Below are 25,153 nucleotides of genomic sequence, written 5' to 3'. Positions count from 1 at the left end.
CCATTTTTGAGTGATATAAAAAATTAGAAAGAAAAAATAAATCTACTCACATTTTTACAAAATATCAAGTATGAAATCTGTGAAGAGCTACATAAAGAAGTAAATTTGCTGATCTACAAGAGGGGGGCTGGAGAGAGGGCTCACTGATTAAAGAGCACTGGGTGCCTGTCCAGAAAACCCAGTTTGATTCCCAGAATGCAACTTGTAGCTCTACTGGAAATCCAGGGTTCTGATGCCCTCTTCTGGCTTCTGCAGGCACTGAACCCACAAAGCACACTGATAGGAAAATACACAATACACACAAATAAATAAATCTGAAAAGTATATAAACAAGTGATATGTTGGACCTCAAGCTCAAGAACTGGTAGTTAACTCGCATCCATTCAACTTACATTAAATGCCTATATCTGATGCTAGGCTCTTAAAGCGGATCAAAGAAGAGCTGGGTCAACAAGGGCAGCCTCACTCTGTCCCCAGCAGGGTACACTCACACATCCCCACTAAACATTAACTGGGATGGAGTAATAAGATGCTGCCATTAGAGTAGCCTAGTCATATTTTCCATTTTTCATTCCTTTTAAAATAAAGATCAAACATTTTATTTAAAAGCCTTCCTTTAGCTTGTACAAAACAGCCCTGTTTGAAGAATGCTCTAAAGCTCTCTTGTCATTAACAATTCAAAAGAATATGAAACACATATTTAATGTATTTAATGTTATGTATATGAGTGTTTTGCATGCATGTGTCTATGCATCATGTGTGTGCCTGGTGCCTTAGAGATCAGAAGGGGGTCAGTGGGTTGTAAGTCACATATAAGTTAAGGGCTGGAATCAAAGCCAGGCTCTGTGGAAAAGCACCCTATTGTATTGCCTTTTAAATGACACAAAAATAGCAAGCTATTAAAGATAGCCCAATACTGTTATTAGCAATAGATATATTTTTTTTCTTTTTAAACATTTAGAGAGACTGACACATACAGGGGTCGAGGAGGGCAAATGTATGCAAATGTATGGAAGTAACCATCCTTACATCTAAAACTAAATCTTACAGTAAAGAAATTGAACAGAATGCAAGGTTAATGACAGGTCAACATAAGAAATGTGGCTTTTTCAAAAACCAACGTGTTTAATGACAGATAGTTACACAATCTTTAAATGAGTTTATTGTTCCTCTGGTGAAAGTTAAATCTCGTCAAGGTCCTGGCTCAGGTACTTTCTCCTGGCTTGTCAGCAGCTGTGCTGTCTTCCTTTGGTTTATTGAGTAGGAAGTGAACTATCTGCAGGAAGACATCATCATCAAAGCCCTTCACATCATTATCTTCCACTGTCTCAAAAAGAGGCTTACTCTGTGTCCCCCAACATAGATTTTTACGTGGGTTATTTTGATCAGCTTGTACAGTCAGTGCCAGAGTATTTAACTGGTAGCAGAAAAAAGAAAAGAATTTTCCGTCTGTGATCACACCCTGGGAGACAAAGGGTCGAGTAACATCTGCTTCGCTCCAGAACCCTGTAGAAGAAAACAGTGTTGGGATGTGCACACATGGATAAATTTTATTCAAACAGAATACTCTTGAGGGTAGGAGGACCTCTGGAATTCCTGATGCACTAAATCCCTGACTCTCAACTTCCCTGGTTTTGTAACAAACTCTATATTCTATTGCTGTATTAATGTCTCCTCGCTTCTAGAGTCCCCAGACTTATGACCCATCCTTTTCTACAAAGTCAATCTTCAGCAGCTTCCAGCATTCACTTAGTTATCTGAGAACCTTTCCCTACAGGAAGCATTCTGTAACTGGTATTTACTTAGTGACTCAAAAAATGTCCACACTAGCATCACATAAAACCCAATATTCATTATCACCACTTATTTCACTAAATACAGATACATACACAAGCTCTCAAAATCGTCAGGAAAAGTCTAGCTGTCCATGGTTTCAACACAATGCCTTTGCTTAATCCAGTGTCATTTGAAGATGTTAAGAAGTATTAAGAATTGCTGTCATTGTCTCTGGTATCTCAGGTCATAAGGTTAAAGGATGCCTTAATACCTTATCTATTCAAGTTCTCTGGCTGATTTTTGTTCTAGTCTGACTAGTTAAGTACCCTTAAATACCACCAAGGCCAGGAATCCACTTAACTTCTCCATATGTATATTTTATACTAACTCCTTAATGGAGAGGTCTAACAACAGTCACTTCTCAAAGGCACAAGGTAACACTTTATCACTCATGAACACACAGTGCCACAGGAAGTGCCACTTACCCTTCCTGACGATCCCAACCCCACCTATTGCCACCTTCCCCCCCCATTAAAGAAATATAAGTCATCAATAAAAGCATAAGTTGAAACGCATATCTACCAATGAAAAGGAGGACTCTAGTATGAACAATCTGTATTAAAATTCCCTCTGGGTTATTATACAGAATTAGACTAGTTCATATTTTGTAACTTTAGGCTCTGAAGTAGAACACTGGACTCTGAGAGAATAGGAAGATGAGGATTACAGCCCTGTGATAGAGGATTTGCTTGGTAGGTACCAGTCCTTGGTCAGAGCTCCATAGCCTCTACCTTCTGCTACATCAATTCACAGCATTCTCCTTTTGCTTTCTTTACTACTTACCAGCATCTGTGTTGTTCCATACATATTTCAAAAGCCTGTTCTCATCACACAGACTTATTTGGACTATTCCTCAAATAGCCAATAGGCCATTATCTCAATGTATCCTTTCCTAGATTCTGCAAGAATAAGTTCATCACCATTCAGGTCTCTGAAACAAAGTACTTCTGGACATCTTTCTGTGACTCTTTTCAAATAGATTTTTCCTCAATGCCGGTATACTTTTCCCATAACATTACCACTCTGTAAGTAGTACATAATTATCTTTCACTTTCCACTGTAATAACAGCTCTAGGGGAGTCAAGTCTGTCTGTTAGTCAACACTGTCTCTAAAGGTAACAACTCTACCATAAAATGCATTCGAGGGCTGGTAACATTCTGGAGACCCAAACACAACTCCTGCGGCCCACTAAGAGGTGGCGAGTACTCCACAGAAGGCTGTCCTGTGACCTCCACATGCACGCCATGGCCCACATCCCATTACACTTGCATCTACTGAATGGAAACTTCCTAATCAGAATCTCCACTCTGGTGTCATTTTCTTTCCTAACTCAAGAATTTTACAAAGTGAGAAAACCTACAACGATTCGACTTATTCTCCAGTAGTTTTTGGAAATGTTTGTGAAAAACACTAGAAAATAATATATTCACACATGAAGTAATCACAATAAAAGATCAAGAAAGTTACTCATGTGTACTTGTACATTTCAAATGTAAATTATTTCACTACAGATTTTTAAATAACTGCATTTTGTAGTAACATGTTCAGATCCAAGTTCTGGTTTTACCTAAAAAAAAAAAAAAAAATCTAATAACTCCATTTTCAACATGTTATACTTTCATGAAAACTACCACCACATTGGCCTTACCTTGGTACATAGCTTGTGCTCCAGTCCAAGCGAAAAGACTTGCAATGGCATTAGCTCTGAAGACAACTTCTACCTGCTCAGCTTGGTTTTGTTTTATCAGCCTGTTCCTATGCAGTCTGTCAGGTAGCAGATGAAACTGGGTGTGGCCATAGCAGCATGGATCTGCTGTTTTTGAGCCTAATGGAAAGAATAAAAACATTTCAGATGAAATGAGAGCATGCAGAAGCCAAGCGGCACATGCTTTGGCATTTGTTTCAAGCACACCTTTCTTCTTGGAATATATGTTCTATACTTGAAATACATAAATAAACTGAATCGCTTTACATATTTTTTTATTGACCTCAGCAGTTACTTAAAAACAATTTCCCAACCTGCTCAATTACAACAAGGCTCACCAGGGCACAAAATGATCCAGGAAGATACATAGAAAAGGCATTTACAATTTTCCATTACTTAACTCTATCAATCCCTCTCAGTCATTATTAAGAGCTATGTATCCCTCAGAGAAGGTACTTTATGACGGTTCAGGAGGTAAGTGGCTGCTGGGCAACCCTAATGACTTGAGTTGAGTTTCTGGAACCCACTCTACAGAAAAAAGAATGTGTTGCACAAAGGAACTCTCTGACCTCCACACGCACTCTGTAGTGCTTGTACACTCACACTCATATTATGCACACACATTCACAATAACAAGTAAAACGACAATTAATGTAACAAGTAAAATTACAATGAATGTAAGAAGAGTAATTTTGTTCATTTTTTTAAAAGTGTTTATACTTCTAAGTAAAGAACGTCAGTATCTTAGTAGGTAGTGTCTGCCTAGAGCACAAGAAGCTCTTTGAGCCTGAACATACATAATACTGGCACAGTGGTGTACATCCTGCCCCTAACCTCAGCAATGGAGATCTGGGGGGCAGGAGGATCTTCAGTTTCAAGGCTATCCGCTATTCTGCAATGGGTGCTAAGCCAGCCAGGGACAAAGACAGGAAAGAGAGAAGAACAAGCAAAGGCAGAAAGAGAAACAAACAAGATCAGGGGATAAGAAAACGTAAGAGAGAAAGGGAAATGAAAGATAAAGGGGAAAGGAGAGCACAGGCGGAAGGACTGGTAGTCCAGCTCCTATGAATACAGACACGCTCCAGTTCATTGCTAGAGCAGATTTAAAACAATTCCCAGTCACTAAGACCAAGTGATTGAGAAAGGACTACTAAAATGGCCTAGAGGACTATTCTAATGCTGTCTTAAGGCCTTCGGTGGGTCACCTAGGAACTATTAAGTGTATAGAAGGGACAGAACATCAAGACGTGTCAGGCAGACATGAGGCCTACAAGTGTTTGAACGCCTGATGGACCTACCATGTGTAGAATGAGCAAGATGCTTCAATAAAAGGCCATCCATGATCCCAAGTCCAGTTCCAAGCATACAAAATACAAACTACTTTTCCTATATATAAAACAAAAAGCCTCCCAAGTGTAACAAATGCTGCTAATGCAGTAGATACAACAAAACTTTCAAATTAAGAGCTAAATTTCGCTCCAATTTTCATTCATGTTACACTACCGTGAGATGATGAACAATACTGCTCACAGCCAATCAACCTTCTCAGTCTTTAAGAATTAAATCTGAGCTAGGTGTGGTAATATACAGTCCTACATTAGGAAGGAAGAAGCAAGGGGCTGCTGCCCCAAGCTCAAGGCCAGTCAGGGCTACAAAGTGAGTTCAAAGCTAACTGAGACACAGAAACCCTGTCTCCATCAAAAACATAATAAAATATAATAATTCAAAATTAAATTTCCCCATATATCTTCTATGGGTTAGTATGTACAGAGAAACTTACCAATAAATATGCTGTTTTCATACTGGTGTTTGAACAAGGGAAGCTTGTCCGGTTTACATTTCATAACAGGGATTTCTACAGGGATGGAATAATCCAATGGCACAAACTTGAAGAATAAAAAAACACAAAGAGATTTCAGAAACATTGCATCCACCTCTTTTACAATATCTTAAATTTTTTCAATTGAGTTCTCTCTTGCAAAATGATCTTATTATATATAGTAAGTATGAAAAAATCAAAATGCTAGGGACCAGAAGTGTTTTAGACTTGAGGTTTGCAGAATTTGGAATATCCGGAGTCTGCAGGATGGGCTTTCCTAAATCAAAACCCTGAAATGCTCTGACTTCTGGAATGTTCAGACAACATTTTCAAAATAGAAGAGCTCACCTGCACTAATACCTGTTGATAGGACTTAAGTGGTCATATGTAGAAAGTTTTTAAAAATCCTGCTATAATAAACAATCATAAATTGATTTTACCACATTGATGCCTTACCTATTTGACCTAGGTAGAACATATCATTCCAAACCAGAAAGTTGAAAAAGATTTCCAGATGAGCTGCCATCATGAACAAACATGGAAGGCAAGAAATCTATCACCATACTTCATCATATTCACCGGGTTACTGGATTGCCCTTTGGCAACGCTCACAACGGATGCCAACAGGTACAAAACCCTTACCTCAGGGAGTTGCTTAGATATTCGAATCTGGTTGTGTGGTTTATCATTTATTTGGTACCGTAAAGCATCAATATGACCTTTTCGATGACCAGCAGGAATGCGTTCTTCACCACGCAACCAGTAAAAGTCAACAGGGCGTTTACAATCTATCAAGAGATTCAAATTTTTCTTTATTATTTAGAGAAAATTGGTTATTAATTGTGTAATCATAAACATGTTATGAGTAGCATGCCTAAAATATATACATTTAGAAACTACAGAGAATGTAAGAATCTGAGTGACATACTTTAACCATTATATCTCAAATACAGTACTTGAAAACTTCATTTTGCTAACTAATCACTGTAATTAACAAGGCTAGTCAGCTAAAACTAAAGATGCTAAAATAAACAGCAACTACTCACTAGAAGAAGATGAGAATCAATCTATGAAGCACTAAGCTGACTACTACTCTAAAAGGTATGTATAATTCCAATCACTGCCATTTTATATAAGATGAACTTAATTTCATCTGAGCAAACTTAAGTTTTCTAAGCAACCAATGGTGAGTAGTCAAAAGTTACTGTACATTCCTAATACCACTTTTCCTGTACAAATGAGGAAGAGAAGTAATAGACACTATAAGCACACATCTACAGTCATGGTAAAATTAATTCAATAATTTCTATGACACTCACTGGGTCACAGACCCAGTTACAAAAACATTATCAGCTAGGGTGTAGCTCCAAGGCGGAGGGTATTCTAGTCCTTGAGTTCAACCCCCAGTGCTATCACCCCATAAAACAAAAACAAAAAACAAAATTACACATTCTTTTTCACGTCCACATTGAACAAATACGTTTTTGTTTACTGAAACCGAATCTTGACCCCTAATTCTACCAGATACTGGGTCTGAAGACAGCAATGTTTAACGTGTGCCTTTTTACTCTTTATTTATAAAATGAATTCATGATATATACTGTGTTATTATGAAGATTAACTAGGTGGCATTTAGAACTTTGGCCAAACACTATTATTGTAAATCTCATCTTGATATTAAGGCAAAGTAAGGGAGGCTGATGTTTTACATACGGTCACTCAGCTTTCCTGTGGAGGAGTCAAAAGACAACCCCAAGTTGGTTACACTTTCTACTAGCCTCGTAGACCTTTGGCTGGTCAGACACAAATGGAAACCTGATGAGCTTCAGCTGAATCTAAACTTTATCAAGTAGTCCTCAGCAGATCAGGCCACCAGAAACTTGGTCAGTAAGTCCTAACTCACTGAGTGGTACTAAACCTGCAGGAAAGCTTGGCCCACAGCGTCCCCACCTCCCCTGTTCAGGGTGGGAGTCCCAAGCTCACCGAGAGCCGCAGTGGTCAGGACAGGGTTGAGCGGAGAGAGCAAGTTCACGAGAGTTCTCACTATCTGGTCCAGGAGGGAGGAGGCGAGGGCCTGGCGACGATCGAAAACGGACCGGGGCTGGCGGCGCCGCACGTAGAAGTGTTCCTGCAAGATGCAGTCGCACACGGCGGAGCGCAGGGCCGCGAGGTCGAGCGAGGGCGGGGACAGCGGCGGCGCGGGCGGCAGGCCCGAGACAAACACGGTCTTAGTGAAGCCCTGGTACCAGCGGTCGGAGTTCAAGGCGGGGGTCTGCGGATGCACCACGTACTTCTTGAACTGCATCTTGGTGAGAATGCGTATCTTCTCGTCCACTGACGGGGTCGCGTGCACCGTCGCCTGCCATCGCTGGATCCGCCGCTGCCGCGCCGCTTTGCTGTCGGCGGTCATGGAAGCCACGATCGGAGGGTACCGCGCGACGGGCGTCGCCGCGACCTCCAGGTCGCTCGCCTCGGTGGCCGTGGCGGACACCTTAGCAGCGGCATTCTGGGACAGTCCCCGGCCGCGGGGCACCAGCTTCCAACACCTGGCCGCCGCCATCTTTGCCGCCACGACCCGGAACTTGAGGTCAACTGTCAAGAATTGTTCCTGTGCGCTTGCCGTAGGAACCAATCCCTTCTTTGAGACGGATGTTCAATTTGCCTGTTGGGCGTTGTGTCATCTAGTTTGCCGCCAATCAGCTTTCTCCATAAAGTTTATTTTATTCTTTTTGAGTATTTGTGCGCGAAAAAATTCGCTTGCCCCTGTTGTTTTCTTTTCCACCGATTGTGCTCTGAAGAATGAAACAATTAACAGGAGTCCCTGCTTGTAGGATGTTTTAGGGACTCACATTTTTTTCCACCTGCAAATTTTCAGAAATATTCCCTAAAGAGAAACTTTAAATCCATACAAATCTAGCTTCATTTGTGTACCTCATATCGTCTGTTATCCTACACGGCTTTTAGAACTAGAAAATTATTTTTCGAAGTACAACATCTCTTTAGTTATTCTTGCTAATTGTAAACATTATACTAGCAACACTTACCTGTGAACACTACTAAACTTTAGAAAAAGAATTCATATATTATTCAAGGCTAATAAGGTAATATAATTTATTTTGAAATGGGAAAATGTGTTTTTAGTTGAATTTACAAGAGGTCGGGGAACCTCTTATAAATCATAAATCATACTAAGCAATTTGTATGTTGCTGTGTATTAAACCCCTTGATACTTTGGAATGAACTGATTCTTTATAATAAACTGGTCACGCTCAGCTTAGACAGATCACAGCAGGCCAAGATGGCTCCACGAGGGGAGGTTTATTAAGAGAGTGGGAGAGCGGGAGGAGAGAAAGAGGAGTAGAGAGGGTAGAGGCCGGCCATGACCACGTGGAGAGAGGAAGAAGGGAAGAGAGGAAGAGCGAGGAGAAGCTAGAGGCAAGAGACTAAGAGAGTAAGAAAGGATCACTTTATTTTTCAGTCTTCAGCAACCAATCGATAAATGTGCATAATGGATGTTCAGAAATAACTGTGGAAAAAAAATCACCCAAGTCTCACAAAATCTTAGTTCATTTTCAGACAAGCTATTTCAGTGACTTTTGCTATAACTAAGAGCTAGAATAGTGGTGGTTTTGACTTACGGAAATAATTCTTGAGAATGTTGAAAACAAATATTTTGTTTCTAAAATGACTGTATACGTATCTTTAGATTAAAACTGATGGTTCAGTTCATGAAGTTTCAGGCCTATAAAACAAAAGTTTAGAAATGAAGTAGCTAAATTTCAGTAATACCTTTTGTGAGAAGTACCTAATAGAATCTTCAATATCCTTTAAACATTAATAACAAAATGAGGGCATGATCTCAGTCTTCGTGCTCATATCCAGCACCTAAAGGATAAAGGTGACTTGCTGAATAGCAATATAAATCGAAGTGCCATTTTGTGTCAAAAACATTCCTTTAGACTATCATGTAAAATATGTCATTATTTTATAAGTTATCATAAAATTTCAGCACTTATTTTAGACATAAACGTCAACTCTTGGGAACAGTTAACACCAGAAGACTTAATTCTGTTACGGTATATTGTGTTTGTGTGTGGTAGTAAATCGAAATAATTAAGCTATATTTAAGAGGAGAGGTAGGAGAAGCCCTGCAATGGAGAAAACTCTGGTAAAGGACTATTTTAGCTATAGAAAGAAGGGATGCTTAATTTCTAATCTGATTCAAGTCTTTTATGTTGCATGCAAGGAAGCAGACATAAAGCCAAAAGCTACTCAGCGTCTTAAGGGCAGAATTGATGCTGGATCCCAGGTTGTCTGCCACTCATGGTGTTTTATTTAACCGATATTTATGAACACCTTTTATGTGCTAAGTGTCTTCTTACTTAGAGAACCAGAGAGACCTTGGATTCTTAACAGGAAGAAAAAACATAATCATAATACATCATTTTTTGAGTTATTATACATTCATAGGTGTCATGGGAAAAATACAGTGGACAAAGAAAAATATCAGTGTACTCTACTGTGTGGGTAGATGTTTGCGATGTAAAAAGCATGACCAGAATACTATATTTTTGTAAAGGTATCATTTGAGCAATGAGTCATGTAAATATTAGAGAGGGAGATTCCAGAAGGAGAAACACATGCAGAGATTCTGAAATGGGAGTATAACCTAAAGATACAAGTGGAAAGGCCACATGAATGAAAAAACAAAATAGATAATGGGTCTAATAGAACCCCAAACCTTGATAGGCACTCAGACATTAGCAGAACTGACTTCATGATAGAAGATGCATTCAGGCCATAAAACATCACATAGACAATAGCACCTGCCAAAGTGAAAACAATACCTAATCCATCAAGGTCCATATTTCTGGAAAAGTACTAACCTTACAATTTTTGGCTTCTGTGATTCTACTTTGGACTAACTGTTCTTGTTAACTCATGTATGTCAACCCAGAACATGTTTTTACTTTTATTTTTGTTTTTATCTTCATTTTTTGTAGTTAAAAGCTCACCCTGGGATCCCAAACACTTGGTGTAGTTGTTGGGTAGCTAATAATAGAGATTTTCTATTGGCTTAACTCCATGTCTGAGCAGTCTTCTCTGGTAGCTTATCACACAACAATGGGGAATTAGTAGGAATTCATAAGAGAAAGGAGAAGGGTCAAACTTAGAGGCGTCTAGACAAAATTGCTGGTATTGTTAAGACTCTGGCTAGAACTCTGAGCAGCTAGAACGCTGTTGATCTCAGATATCATTACACAAATTAGATTTAATTATTTTCTGTTTATCAATTAGCTTAGACTGCTTAATTGAAGAGATTTGTCTGGAGAATGGAAGTCCAAGAAGAGAGTATCATTATGGTCAAAATCTTGTGAAGGCTTCTTGACTTACAAACGGCTTCACGTAGTGCAAACAAAAAAGTATGCACTCTGTGTTTTATGAACACTAATTCTATTATTACAGGTCCCTATTCTTTTCGTTTTAACTACACTTTGATTACTTCTATAAGTTCAGTCACACGGAAAGTTTGGGCTTCGTCATGGGGATTTGGGGAAAGATGAAATTTTATCAGTCACAGCCATCACACACAAACTGTGGGAGGTCACATAAACTGGTTAATAGTTAAGTGATCCATATACTTCAGATACTTCCAGAAGGACCAGGAATGAATTATTGATGTGTGTACTAATCTACATGGATCACCTAAAACTAGACCGAGTTTTTAACATTACCCAAAGGTTACATGTTAGTTTCATTGTTATTGAATTCTTAATATGACAAATTACAAAACTGGTAAGCTGACTGAGGAGTGACAGAGATTGGGGAGTCACTGTGAAGGGAGGAAAGTGGTGAAGGTTGTAAAAGGCGACGTGGCAATCGTTATGACAGTCACATTCTGTTTAGATTGCATCAGGATCACGGTGCTGATACTGTACTCTAGCTCTGAAAGCTGTTAGCATCATAGGAAATTAGGTAAAGTTGTATGAGATTGTACTATATTTCTATATTTTGTGCTTAAAATTTTAATTAGGATGTTAAGCTGTTGAACCTGGAGGACTGATGGTATAGCCCAGGGTAAAAGCATGCATGAGGGCAGAGGTTCAATATCCAGCGCCACAAAAATATTAAAACTTAGAGGTTAAAAAATGACAGCAGATGCCCAGACTGACTACCAGAAAGAGAGAACTAATCCCTACAAGTTGTTCTCTGACCTCCAGTTACAGCACACACATACACACACACACACACACACACACACACACTATACACACATAGCTAAATATAACTATAATGCAGTTCTCAAAAGATTAAAAATTAAAAATGAACTTGGGGGGAACTGTTGCTTTTCATTTTTTTTTTTAAAAAAAGCTTCAGTATTTCTGTACCGACAGCAGTCACAACTTCAGCGATGCTACATAAATGGACATTTTTTCATGGTTTCTGGATCAGTTGTTCCAGAACATTTTATATTGAAATTACATAAGAATTTGTTTAATTACTATCCTATAGTTTTTTTTCTTTGTATTCTAGTGCTGTTATATATAGAAATGCATTTTGATTTCATGAGTGTAGACAGCCTGTTTCTAAATTTTGAGTCACTTTTGTTATTTTGTAGTATGTACATTTGTCACCCACTGTCATGTGTCTGAGTTTACAAGGTTGCTTGGATTGGAAAAGTGCCCCAAAATGTCCTTTAGGGTTACATGAAAGGCTCTTGCTCTTTGGGACGGTTGTGGAACCACTAAGAGGTGGGGCTTAATAAAGAGGAGTTAATGTCACTAAATGACTAAGAATTTGCTAATAAAAGGGATATTGAGATTCTGGTCTCTTCTTTCTTGTTTTGTGGCCCCATCAGGAGACAGTTTTTATCTATCCCATGCTTCCATCATGATGTACTGCCTCATCTCAGGTCCAAAGTGAATGCTCCCCACTGTCACGAACTAGATAGTCTGAAACTATGACCCAAAGACATTTTTTTTCCTTTAAAGTGACTATTTCAGGTATTCAAGTTAAAGCAGTAGGACGCTATCTAACTATTTTTGAGAGTAAAAACCATTTTACTTTGTCTTTTTTCTTTTTTTATTTCAAATTCCCCCCTTTAAAAAATGCACCTAGAAGAGATAATTTGTCTTGATGAGTAAAACAACCATCATGAGAAGTTCTTTGACCCATACTCTCTGTCCTTCTTTTCGACAGCATATTTGGAAGATGCCAGAAGCCACCAGGAGGAGAAAAGACTTGTTCATTTACAGAGCCATGAGGTGGAATTACAGATGCATGCTACGGTAATACTTTGTTTTTTTTTAAAAAAAAAAATGTGCTAGCCTAGGTATTTGCCTCCGTTAATACTCGGGAAAAGTCCACCATAACAAGATTTGCTGCCATGGTTGTTTTCCATATCTACAGTATTTCGCCTAGTCCTGGATTCAAAGTAGCAGACCTGGCCATTGTTTTACATAAAACTCACAAATCTGTAGCTATTTTATGTGTTACCTGTATTTACACAGTGAGACTACTTTTTATACAGAGGATCAAACACTTATATTTTTTCTATTTGGAGAGTATTTCTTTAATAAAATCAGAATCAAACAGACCACGAATAGCCTTGTCGCTTGTTGGAAACATATACATCACTTGTTTTGATTTCTGCACTATATTTCATACTATGTATTTTCCATCCTGTATTCTATTTTATATTTTTAATTCTTAAATATCATACCCAATACTAAAAATATTCCAGAGTCCCGGGATCTTCATCATTGTGGACCAGCCTCTCAGGTGAGGAGTTTCAGTCTGGTAATACGTGCCCTTTCTAATTTGCAGCTCACTGGCAACAATTTGTCTCCTACAGTACGTGAATTGCACTTTTGCACTTTCTCAACAACATTAGCAGTTTTAAAAAGCATTGGATATTAGTGTTGCTGTAGTTAATTAATCCACTCTAATATCCCCAGTGGAGGCAGTAGCACGGAACTACCACTGTTGTGTGTTCTCAAATGAAAGATACACACACACACACACAACCTTATATTTAATATGGCTTAATCAGCCAATGGTTGGGCCACACCCAAACTTCCATGTTGCTAACGCCTCCCCTCTGATACTCCCAAGTTATTCCTTAATAAAATCTATATTCCATCTTTGCTACCCTAGACCCAATTGGGTAGAGGGGTTGGGGCCACTCTTCCATGGCTCTTACATGATTGGTCACTTTCAAGCCTAGATCTTATCCCTTTCTTGGCATGGCACCATTGGCCGCTGTCAACTCTATTACCAATCAAAGCCAACTAGGGGCAGGGACCCTTCCTTAGCATTTTACATGCATTCCCATGTAATTTTGGGAACCCATTAAAATAGTACAAGCAATAAGCCAAATCCACAATGTATGAGGGCTGAGGGTATAACTCAGTGTCAGAGCACTGACCTGGTATTCAAAAATCACCAACTTTGATCCACCACATATATATTATACATAATTATAGCAAATCTGTGTATAATTGTAGCAAATCTAAACAAATTACATGATTCTGTAAGAGATGGATCAGCAATTGAGAGCACTGAGACCCACAAATATAGAGACCCACAGCCAGACAATATGCAGAGAGTGAGACACCTTGGAACACTCAGTCCAAAAAGGGATGTCTCCTTCTGATCCATCCCCTCAAGGCCCTGGGAGCTCCATGGAAGAGGATTCAGAAAGACTGTAAGAGCCAGAGGCAATGCACAGACAGCACATTATAAACTCACAGAGACTATAACAGCATGCACAGAGTCTGCAGGGGGGCATCTACCAGCTGGAGTCCTAGAGCTAAGAGGAAAAGTAGACACATGCCCCATCCCTAACCCAGAAGCTAGCTCAACTGATAACCACTTACTAATGAAAACTATTAGACTTCTCCAAAGGATTCTTTTTTTTTTATTGGATATTTTATTTACATTTCATATGTTATCCCCTTACCCCATCCCCCACCCACCCGGGAACCCCCCCATCCCCTTACCCCTCCTCCTTCTTCTCCGTGGATGTAACCCCCACCTACCCCCCCACTCCCACTTCCCCACCCTCAAAATTCCCACCCCCTGGAGCGTCCAGCCTTCATGAGGTCAAGGATCTCTTCTTCCACCTGTGCCCGGCAGGGCCCTCCACTCTTACATATTCAGCTGAAGCCCTCTCCAAAGGATTCTTACTGAGGCACTCAGTAACAATTTTAATTGATTATTTTTTTAATTTACATTTCAAACATTATCCCCCTTCCCAGTTTCCCCTCTGCAAACTCCTACCCCATCCCTGCTTCCCTCCGTTTCTATGAGGGGGCTCCCCCACCCCCCTCCCCACACACACCCATCCACCCTAACCATTCTCCAACACTGGGGCTTCGAGCCTTCACAGGGCCAAGGGCCTCCCCACCCATTGATGCCAGATAAGGCCATCCTCTGCTACATATGCAGCTGAAGCCACGGGTCCCTCTGTATGTACTCTTTGGTTAGGGGTTTAGTCCCTTAGAGCTCTGGGGGGTATGGTTGGTTGATAATGTTGTTCTTCCTATGGGGTTGCAAACCACTTCTGCTCCTTCAGTCCTTCCCCTAACTCCCCCATTGGGGTCCCCTTGCTCAGTCCAATGGTTGGCAATGAGCACCCACATCTGTATTGGTCAGGTTCTGGCAAAGCACCTCAGGGGACAGCTACACCAGGCTCCTGTCAGCAAGCACTTCTTGGCATCAGCAATAGTGTCTGGGTTTGGTGGCAGCATACAGGATGGATCCCCAGGTAGGACAATCAATGGATGACCTTTCCTTCAGTCTCTCTCCACTCTTTATTACTTTAGACAGGAGCAATTCTGGGTTAAAATTTTTGAGATAGGTGGGGACCCCATGCATAGCAGTAGATAGCCAACACAGAATGAACTCAGCAACATCTTTGGAGACTGTATCTCATAACTTTGCCAGGAAATACTTTTCCTACTGCAAAGGTCCTTTGTGTAAATACTATGGCTTCCAGCTCGGGATTTTATGTGATTCCTGCATGTACAAACATCTCTGGGTCTATATGAATTTCTTGTGGGTTTTCTTTGGCTCTTTTGGTTGTTTTGTAATATTATCATTTGTTTGATTTTGATTAATATTGTTTTATTTTGTTTCACTATTATTCTTTAGATGCTTGTTTGTTTTCTAAAAAGAAATAGAGATATAGTGAATCCATGTGGGAGTGGAAGTAGGGAGAAAGTGGGAAGGAAATGGGAGAAATTAAAAAAAAAAACACAGATGACTGATTGTTCTTCCAGACGCCCTGCATTTGATTCCTAGCACCTACATGGTGCCTTACAGCTATCTATAACTCCAGGTCCAGGGATCCAACAGTCTCACCTGGTCGCCATGGATCCCAGGTATGCATGTGAGGCACGAGCATACATGCAGTCAAAATGTCTACATAAAATTAAAAGTAAATCTCGTTGAAAATCAAACTTTAAAATAAAACCAATAATAAGTAATTTTAAAGCACAATTGGCTCAGTCCACTCACAGTGTAGTAATAGGCTTCAGGAATCCAGGTATAGGAGACTTCATTAAATGTTAGCAAGGGGGTTTCCCTGAACTCCCGTGCTCTATGAATAATTTCTATGTCTCCTCTCTTGTAAAGGCATTTGAGGGGGAATCCCAACGAATTTAATATACTCTTTTGGATAAAGGACCAGATTTCAAATGATTTAAATGTTTCACCGAAGTTATTGCTCTTAAAACATCGGGTTATATATTTTTCTACTGCTGCCATTGAAATATTTGAGGTATGAAATATGACTTATTTAAAATTCAGACATACATTTCCAGTGTTCCCTCAACTTATACAACATAGTGTTCCTTAACTCATGCACATGGCAGTAATCTGTTATATTTAGAACATATGGCTGCATTTGATATATCAAATGTCTTTGGCAAATGAAGTCATCCCAGTTTTATGGAAACTTGTCTGCAATATGACATAGGGGAAAAACAATGATTTTCCTCTCATTATTCATTATATTTCCTTTAAGTTCACATCAACATTACTTGGCCTAAGACATGATTTTCCTAAAATAACGCAAGAAGTTAAAATAGACTCAATAAATGAGCATCAAAGTGCGATATTAACAATGGGAAAATAAATTGTTACCACCTTTTTGGCGAGTACTTTGGTGATATATTTCTGCCTTTAAAAATGTCCATTACTTCTGACCCTTAGGAAATAATTCAGAATAAAAAAGAGTGACTCAATAGAATTTTTAAAATTAAAAATGTATATAGACATACACTGGAGTTTTATTGGTGGCACTGGGTCAACATCTGTACCCACTAGCACCAAAAATAAAATAAAATAGAATAGAATAAAATAAAATAAAATAAAATAAAATAAAATAAATTTAGCTTTATTTAAGTTAAGGGAGAGAGGCTCACTCTTAATAGTACTATCACCATCCAGCAGATACAAATCCCTACTCTTTAGCTGGGAGATTAGAGTGAGTTTAGAGTGGCAATTTTTTGTTTTCATTTCATTTTGTTTTGTTTTTGCTTTGTTGTTGTTTGTTTTTGAGATAAGGTTTCTCTATGTAGCCCTGGGTGTCCTGGAACTCACTCCGTAGATTAGGCTGGCCTCAAACTAAAGGATCTGCCTGTTTCCTACCTCTGTCTCCTGAGTTCTAGGATTAAATGTGTTAACAGTTAAATTATAGGTGGAGGTGATATCTTTCTAAGTGCTTTCTCTCCCTCCAAATAGAGGAATGCCCCTCTATAGACTTCATTTGGACTTGAGTTACAGTCTAACTCTTCTTCCCACTCTTGTGTGCCATTTTATACAACACGTGAGGTAGAGAAAAGAAATATATCTTTCTGGATCAGAGTTCTTAGCATCAGAATATTAATGTAATCTGAGCTAATAGCAGAGGGAGTGGGGAAATCCATAACTCCTATGATACTTGGCAATATTGTCTTTTTCTATTCATAATAGTAAATATTACAAACACATAGTCTTATAGTATATATGTTCTGTGGGCTTTACATATGTTAGCTTTATATAAAACTATTTCTGGATACTTAGCCTGATGATAGGAACTAGTTTGATTTGCAGAACATTTGTAGCCTATACATACTACTCATATATCATTAGAGGAAGTTTATGAAATAATAAAATAATTTTGAAATAAACATATTTAAAAACTGTGTAAAATGCATGATGTTAAGAAATAATTTCTATACCATCACATAAAAAGCTCCAGATAGATTCAATAGATGTTAATAGAAATTAAAGGTAGAGAATGAGATCATTAGGATTTTTCTTCTCTGTAGATTTAAAATTGTACTTACTGCACTCAGATTGCTTTTTGATACTTCCACGATTTGGGTCCCTAAACAAGAACTGAGCAATGAAATGAAAATATCAATAGACATGCTAATATAGAAGGGATGTAATGGAGTTCTTCCCCCTAGATCAAGAACTACAGGCAACTAATGATTGGGAAGATAGGAAGATTTAGCTTCTCCCAGGAATGAGATCCCTAATTGATCATCCGATACAAAGAGTTCAATCCTGAAACTATATAAGGGACTCCAAAGACTGTACTTATATTTTAATCCTCATATATATTATTATATGTAACAATAATAATAATAATGGAAAAAGAGGAGGGCAAGGGAGAGTTTGGATGGATGGAGGAAAGAAGAGACAATTTGGAGGGAGGAAACAGAAGGGGAAGTGATATAATTATATTCTGATTAAAATTTTAAAAATTGTCAAACTAACAGATAAAGAAAGGAGATGACAAAAGTTATCACTAGAATCTGTACATATTTATCATAAATTATTCTGCCAAACAGATGGTCAATTGGAATATATACAAACTCCCAAGTAGAATCTCTCTCTCTCTCTCTCTCTCTCTCTCTCTCTCTCTCTTTGAGATAGGGTTTCTCTATGTAGCCCTGGATGTTCTGGAACTCACTCTATATTAGGCTCACCTCAAACTAAAGGATCTGCCTGTTTCCTGCCTGTCTCCTGAGCTCTAGGAGTAAAGGTGGGCACCACTACTGCTCCAAGTAGAATTCTTAACTAGAGTGAAATTCCTTCTGTGTCAATGTCTCTTAGCCTATTAACTCTCATCTCAAATTCAGATTTAGAGAGATAGCTAGAATATGGAGGATATTTTAGTGAACATTCTCTGAGCAGAGACTTGTGTGGCATGTGAATTTCCCTATGCTCCTCCAGAAGGTAGACAGATAATGAAACTATGAGAAGTTAAGTGGTTTCACACAGGAAATAAATTCTAACAGCAATGAAAGACAAAAAGTTTTTAAAATTCCACTCTAATTGTCATGAAGAAATTGGTGGAATTGGATGGAAAAGGAATATATCGACAGATTTTGAATATGTAATCAGCTAAAATTGTATTCTGAACTAAGACAAATTGAGAAATATCTCTAAAAATAAATTCTCCCTTCTTGAAAAACAATGCGATTAACAGTCATTTCTCAAATGTGAACAAAACTGCTCTTTAGTAGAACAAAATAATGAGTCTAATTTTGACTATCTTATAATTGAGATGTTATCAGATATCTACAGTAAACCTCAGTACCATATATGCACTAGGAAGACTGTGATAAAGGGGATACCTTGGAATATGAGGAAAAGTCCTTTGGAGACTTTGGACATGAGTGTTTCAGGAGTTGTCAGATTACAGGAACCTTTCCAGTAATTACAGGAAAGGAAAAAAGACATCCTAAGTCATACTAAGAAAACAATGGGAGAGTTGTCTGAGGGACAACTTATTTCAGAATCTCAACTAGCACTGAAAAAATTTAAGCAAGGAGAATATTTGTATTGATTTAGGAACTGAGAAACTATTAAGAACACCAAGGAAAATCATGAGGCAAATGGAGAGCTGGTTTGTTCTGGACTTTACAGATAGAGGATCAACTGGAGGTAATGTATTCTTCTAAAAGTTATAATACTATCATTGAGTATAAAGGTGAATATATTCAATATTCAGTATTGAACATAATATGATTTATTCATTACATGACAATGTTGCTAATATTTTCATAAAATTTGAAGAAAGAAACAACAGAGCCATAAGCTCATCTATCAACTCAGCAGACAGTGTTGCCTGTTGTTGCAGATAGTTCACCCTTTACTATGACATGAGCCCAATACCCCTTCTCCTGAAAGACAGGTAGCCAAGATCCAAATATTTATTAGTTATTTATTTGTCTTTCCTAGGCAGTTTTATCATGAATGAATGAATGTTCCTATATATCTACCTTATTTGAATTATTTGCTTGGATTTGAGCAGTGAACTTATGAATTGTTCAAACTGGTCCAAACTAAGTAAACTTGCTTTTTTAATTTTGCTTCTTTTAAGTAAAATCATGCTGTGTAGCTTCTGGTGTGAGAGGTCTAATTAAATTTATGCTCTCTGGGATGAATTTTGTAACTGTAGTTTACTATTGGATTTATATGTAGTACTACTAATTCCATATTATTTAATGTTTCACTTGCCATAGTTTCAGTTTTCCACAATTGCCATCTGAAAATGCTAAATGGTAAATTCTAGAATTGCACAATATGTATGTGTTCAGTTGTGTGGCTATTCTCAATAGTAATAAAAATCTCATACTATTTTCATTCATCTTCCCTGGGGCAGAATCCTTGTACCCAGACTGCATATACCTCATGCCACTTTAGAGACACCGGAGTTTACAGATCCAACACTGTGCTATCAAATCACTTAGTTCAATTAACACTCATTAGCAGGCCAAGCATCCAAGAGTTATGATGGAGAGGAGGCACAAATCATGGGAGGACAGATGATTTCTGGTTCTACGTGGTAAATAGGACATGTAGGTAAAACATACTTCATGTTGAGTTTGGTATTCTCCATGGTTTTAAGGATCCGACGATGTCTTTAAATGTGTCCTCTTAGTAAAATGGGAATATTTTTGTTGTGTTCTCTGGATAAATATCAATAGATGAATCCCCTGTTAACATTTTCTTTCTCTTGTGTTTGGTCATTTAAAACAGCTTTCCTTCTTCATGCATTTCTCAATAGCATACATTAGAAATATGCTGGCTGAATTTTATGAACACTGATTACGACAAATCAATGTTCAAATAGGGTTTGTGTTTACTAGCAATTAGTCAGTCACAACACTTAATACTTTCAGCCTTTTATTTCTCATTTGGTATAAAATATAAAATTATTATCTTCTATGGTTCTATGGTATAATTCCTGTCTTGCTAATGAACTTAAAAAGTTTCTATACATTAATCATTTTCTCTTCTGTTGTGAAATTCATGTTAAGATTTTGTTCATCTTTTGAAAAAGATTTTCAAACAGACTTCCTAGTTTGTGAATCTACCTTTCACCTACTCTATTTTATCATTCACAAACAAAGCATCTTCAGTTTGGCCATTGTTATCCTGATCTCTCTTTAAAAATTCAACATAAGGAGTATTTTTTAATCCCGTGTTACAGATATTATCTTCCAAATTTTTGTAATTTTTCCTCTTTGCATTGTAGTTTTGTCTGCATCTGGAGTTGATTTTTGTGCCCGGTGTGATGTAAGGGTCGATTTTCCTGTTTTCCCCATGACTAATAAATGAGTTCATTCTGTACTATAGACAGCTGAGACCGATAGTCTCAAACTCTAAGCACTGCATGCCTGCATCTCTGGAAGCAAATTCTCCCTCTGAGTTCCTGTATTCAAACTCATTTTTTCTCAAAACTTTTAGTCTGAAGTCTATTACAGCATTATTCCAGAACTAGGTCACCATACAGACTTAAGTTTGTAAGTAAAATCAAAGATGCTGCCTAGTTTTTTCCTCATCAATGGAAGAGAAGAAGAGATATCCTAGAAGAACACACACAAAATCAATAGGAGATAAGCTATTAAAGTGTAGAGCTGAAACGATTACAGTAGTCACTAGTTTCTTGGGTGAGTGATATGAGAATTTATGTTTTTCCTTTCACTATAAACAGAAGCACAAATCTGTATAACATGGACATAACAGTCAACACTCCCGTGTTTGGCTTATACTGTTATTCAAGTGCTTTTAAAGCATTAATAGCCTCAAAAGTACTTTTTTCACAGTGACTTTGAATTTTGATATATTACAAAGGAGAGAAATATACCTCCAAAATCTAGCTCCAAAAGTGGATGACAAAGATCCTTGGGCATAACGGCAGCCACAGACTGTTCTTGTATAATTAGTGAATAAGTAGGTTCATTGGAGTCAGATTGTGTACAAACTACAGTTTGATGTATCAACTTGGCCAGTCTCTGGCAAGTCTCTAGACCTTTCCGTGTCCCCTTTACTCATCCTTAGGATAGTAGTAATAATATAAATACATGAAAGGGACATTTAAGCGTAATGATACAACTCCAAACTGCTTGAAAGAATAAGAGACACATCACAAATCTTCAATAGAATTAGCTATTACGATTGTCCCCACTCTATGATAGCACTCAGAGGGATCATTTAAATGAAGTGGTCTGCAATTCCTATCAACATAATGAGAAGTAGACACTATTTAGGCCAAGTCTGTTCCCCCCTTCTGCCAGTTCAAGTTGCTACACAGTTTCTAAGACCTATTTGAGGAAAGATTTCTTCATTCATGAAATTCAACATACACCACTTAAGGCCTTAAGAAAGTATAGTTCAGACAGAGATATTCTGTGTAGTGCTCAGGCAGTTAGTATCAGCATCAGTTGGGAAATGGCTCAAAATGTAAATAGTGGTCCCTTAGCTTAGATCTCCTAAATCAGCATCCTGGGGAGTGGTATCCAGCAATCTATATTTCAAAATCCCCCTCCCCCGTGTCATTCTTCTGCTTGATAAGTTTAAGAAACACTACCCTAGGGTATCATTCGAGGGATGGGTTAGAAAAGACCTTACCTTACGTGCTACAATTAACAATTTTTTAACTAAAGTACTGCTTACATGTGACCAGATTTAAGAGAGCAAACAGGAATACAGAAATAATCAATAATGGGCAACAGACAAACATGCTTCCCTTCAAAGGCACAGAGGAGAAACAAGTATTGCCAGAGCCCAGAGACACCTTACGCTGCAGAATACCTGTCTGATAGAGGCTGTGGTCATGGAGAAATTCAGATTAAAAACATACAGAGCAGATAGATACGTCCAAACTTTTCTCTTATCCTTGGCCAGATTCCACTAGGAATCAGTCAGAAAGGTAGAAAAACAAAATCACAGGGCTATGGTTTTCGGAGCCCAGCAAGGAAGGGAGATGGGAGCAGATGGGAAACACCCAGTGCACATTAAATAGAGCCCAAGCAGACCTGAAGAGAGAAATGGGAAATGAAGGTTCCATTAGATGGGCTGCCATGTGGAAGACAAACCAGGTTCTCTGTACATCCAGTTCACAGGACTGCTGGGGTAAACAGGTGTCAGGAGAGATTTCAGTCTCATTGAACAGATACTATTGAGTGCCTAGTGTTTGCTTTACAGATGCATTGCCAGATCAAAAGCCACGAACAAAACACACTTTGAAACTACCTTTACAAGGCTTATGGGCTGGCCTAGGAAGAAACAAACAAATGTGTGATATTTCATGCGATATAGACTCTCTGGTGGCTAAGGCAGTGGTGATGGTGGATTAGACAATATTTTTCTGATAGGGAAAACTTGAAGAGAAAAATTAAGGGAACAGTATTTAAAAATGAAAGTTGTCCTGTCTTTCCTTCTTTCTTCCCTTCCTTCCTTCTTTCCCTCCTTCTCTCCTTCCTTCTTTGTTTTCTTCCTTCCTTCTTTTCTTACTTCCTTGCTTCCTTCTGCCCTCCCTTCCTTCTTTCCTTCCTTCCTTCCTTCTTTCCTTCCTTCCTTCCTTCTTTCCTTCCTTCCTTCCTTCCTTCTTTCCTTCCTTCCTTCCTTCCTTCTTTCCTTCCTTCCTTCCTTCTTTCCTTCCTTCCTTCCTTGCTTCATTCTATCCTCCCTCCCTCCCTTCCTTCCTTTCTTGTTTTTTTCATTGAAACAAAACTTTGGGCAGGTGGAGGACTGAGTGAAAAAGTTCTTAGGTGAGAAGGGAAAGACAAAAAAGTACAAATAGAGATGGAGGTGAAGGAGGATAATGAGAAAAGGAAGAAGATAAAAAAGGAAGAGAAAGAAAGAAGAATGTCAGGCAGGGTAAATCTCAGAGGAAACAGCAGTGGCTTCTGCTCTACTACCAAATCATGACATTGCTTGACTGGGAAGCTACAAAGAGGAAATCATAAACGTGGAATCTTGACTTGATCCCTAAATCTCACAGAAATTTTATTCTTGTGAGTCTGATTTTTGTAGCAATGTAAGTATCAAGCCTATTTAGAAACTCTAAACTCTTTTTTGTTTGCTAGTACTTTGTGTTTATTCTTTTGGAAATGGAAAATGACATAACTCCATCAAACATATGATAGTTTAATTGCTCAAATGCTTTTGTAATTTAACTGCACTGTTCAAAGATTCAAAATAATTTGAAGTCCTTGTCACCACTGTACATTCCTGAGAAGCCTATTTCAGAGGGAAGACGAAGAACGCACATGGGTACATTGCTGTTAACCATTTTTACATGTCGCCAGACTTTACGCAATGCTCTCTTTCTTGGTGGGACTCAATCCAACAATCCCTGTTACATCTAGCTGTCACATTTTCCACATGCAAAGGTTTTTGAGATTTTCTTTGTTGACCTTGACAGTCATGAGAATCACGGCTCTCAGGTTACATGGCGTCTGCTTCAGCTTGAGTTCGTCTGACATTTTCTTCATTGAGATTATTCATTTTGGAGAGGATGGTTCCAGATGGGATGTGTCCTTCTTGTCACATCCAATGAACATGTTGACAACATGACATAGTTTTAATGATACTGTCTACATAATTTGGTGACAATGAGAGAATATTTTCACAGTAAATAGCCATCTTAAAATATTTGCAACTCGAAGGAAAATTTGGGCATTATTGCAATAAAACAAAAAAAGCACCTTCTCTTTGCTTACATATGTGGGTTCAGAGTCAAAACTGACCACAAGATGTCAGTATTAACTTATGTATGGAAAAGAACGCTATCCTCACTAGCGGGTTTTCAGGACATGTGTGTTTAAGTTCATCCTGTTAAACATCCTTGGCAATAATGAACCCTCAATATATATATATAAACCCACTACAAGGTTGTTTAGAGTTTTGGGATGCTAATTTGTCTTTTTAGTTTTGCGAAATATTTCCTTGAATTCACACCCAAGTATATTTATTAGAAATTTAATTTAAGACAATGCCGCTTGCTAATGAAGCCTCTATTCTCAAATGCAGAACAAATCCACAAAAACCATTTGAGTTTATATTATTCTTTCAACGGAAAACAATAGTTTCATTTGAACTCCATGAACATTTCCTCCCAAAAAGATTTAGTAGACATAAGAGAGCATTGTACAAGAAGCTATGAGTGGTTATGTTAGGTCATATTCTCAAACAGTGGCTTAGAAATTAATGAATTAAACTTATACCTGTTGTATTAAAAGTGTTTTATCTTAGACCTTAAGTTCCAAGCCTTTAAAATATAAATATCTTTAAAAATAAAACCTGCCTAAGTATCTTGCTCTCCTAAGTAGACTCTGTTAGCTGTGACAGTTTTACAGCTCCTCACTGTGTTGGCTCTATGGTATTTTTTTTTACTTCATTTTTCCTTTCCTGTTCCTACCATTTCTAGAGTTCAGTGGTTACACTTGTGTTTCTAAACTTATTCCAATTTGTAGTGCATATGCCAAGGGCCGTGTATACA

The 25,153-nt window shown here is 38.2% G+C and overlaps 1 protein-coding gene across 1 annotated transcript; it reads right to left on the bottom strand.

The window, feature by feature from the left end:
- Positions 1-1,086: 1,086 nt before the first annotated feature.
- Positions 1,087-7,935, bottom strand: Mrps30 (mitochondrial ribosomal protein S30). Its single transcript, XM_028783987.1, has 5 exons — positions 7,345-7,935; positions 6,004-6,149; positions 5,323-5,428; positions 3,486-3,662; positions 1,087-1,506 (listed from the first exon to the last, which is right to left on the bottom strand). Exons 1-5 carry the CDS (start codon positions 7,919-7,921, stop codon positions 1,205-1,207), a joined length of 1,308 nt encoding a protein of 435 aa, XP_028639820.1. The 5' UTR covers positions 7,922-7,935; the 3' UTR covers positions 1,087-1,204.
- Between the last annotated feature and the right edge of the window lie 17,218 nt (positions 7,936-25,153).

Source organism: Grammomys surdaster, unplaced genomic scaffold (genome assembly GCF_004785775.1).
Source record: "Grammomys surdaster isolate TR1022 unplaced genomic scaffold, NIH_TR_1.0 99, whole genome shotgun sequence".
Taxonomy (NCBI): domain Eukaryota; kingdom Metazoa; phylum Chordata; class Mammalia; order Rodentia; family Muridae; genus Grammomys; species Grammomys surdaster.
The sequence above is the reverse complement of the archived record's forward strand: the minus strand, read 5'-3'. Positions and strand labels throughout refer to the sequence as shown.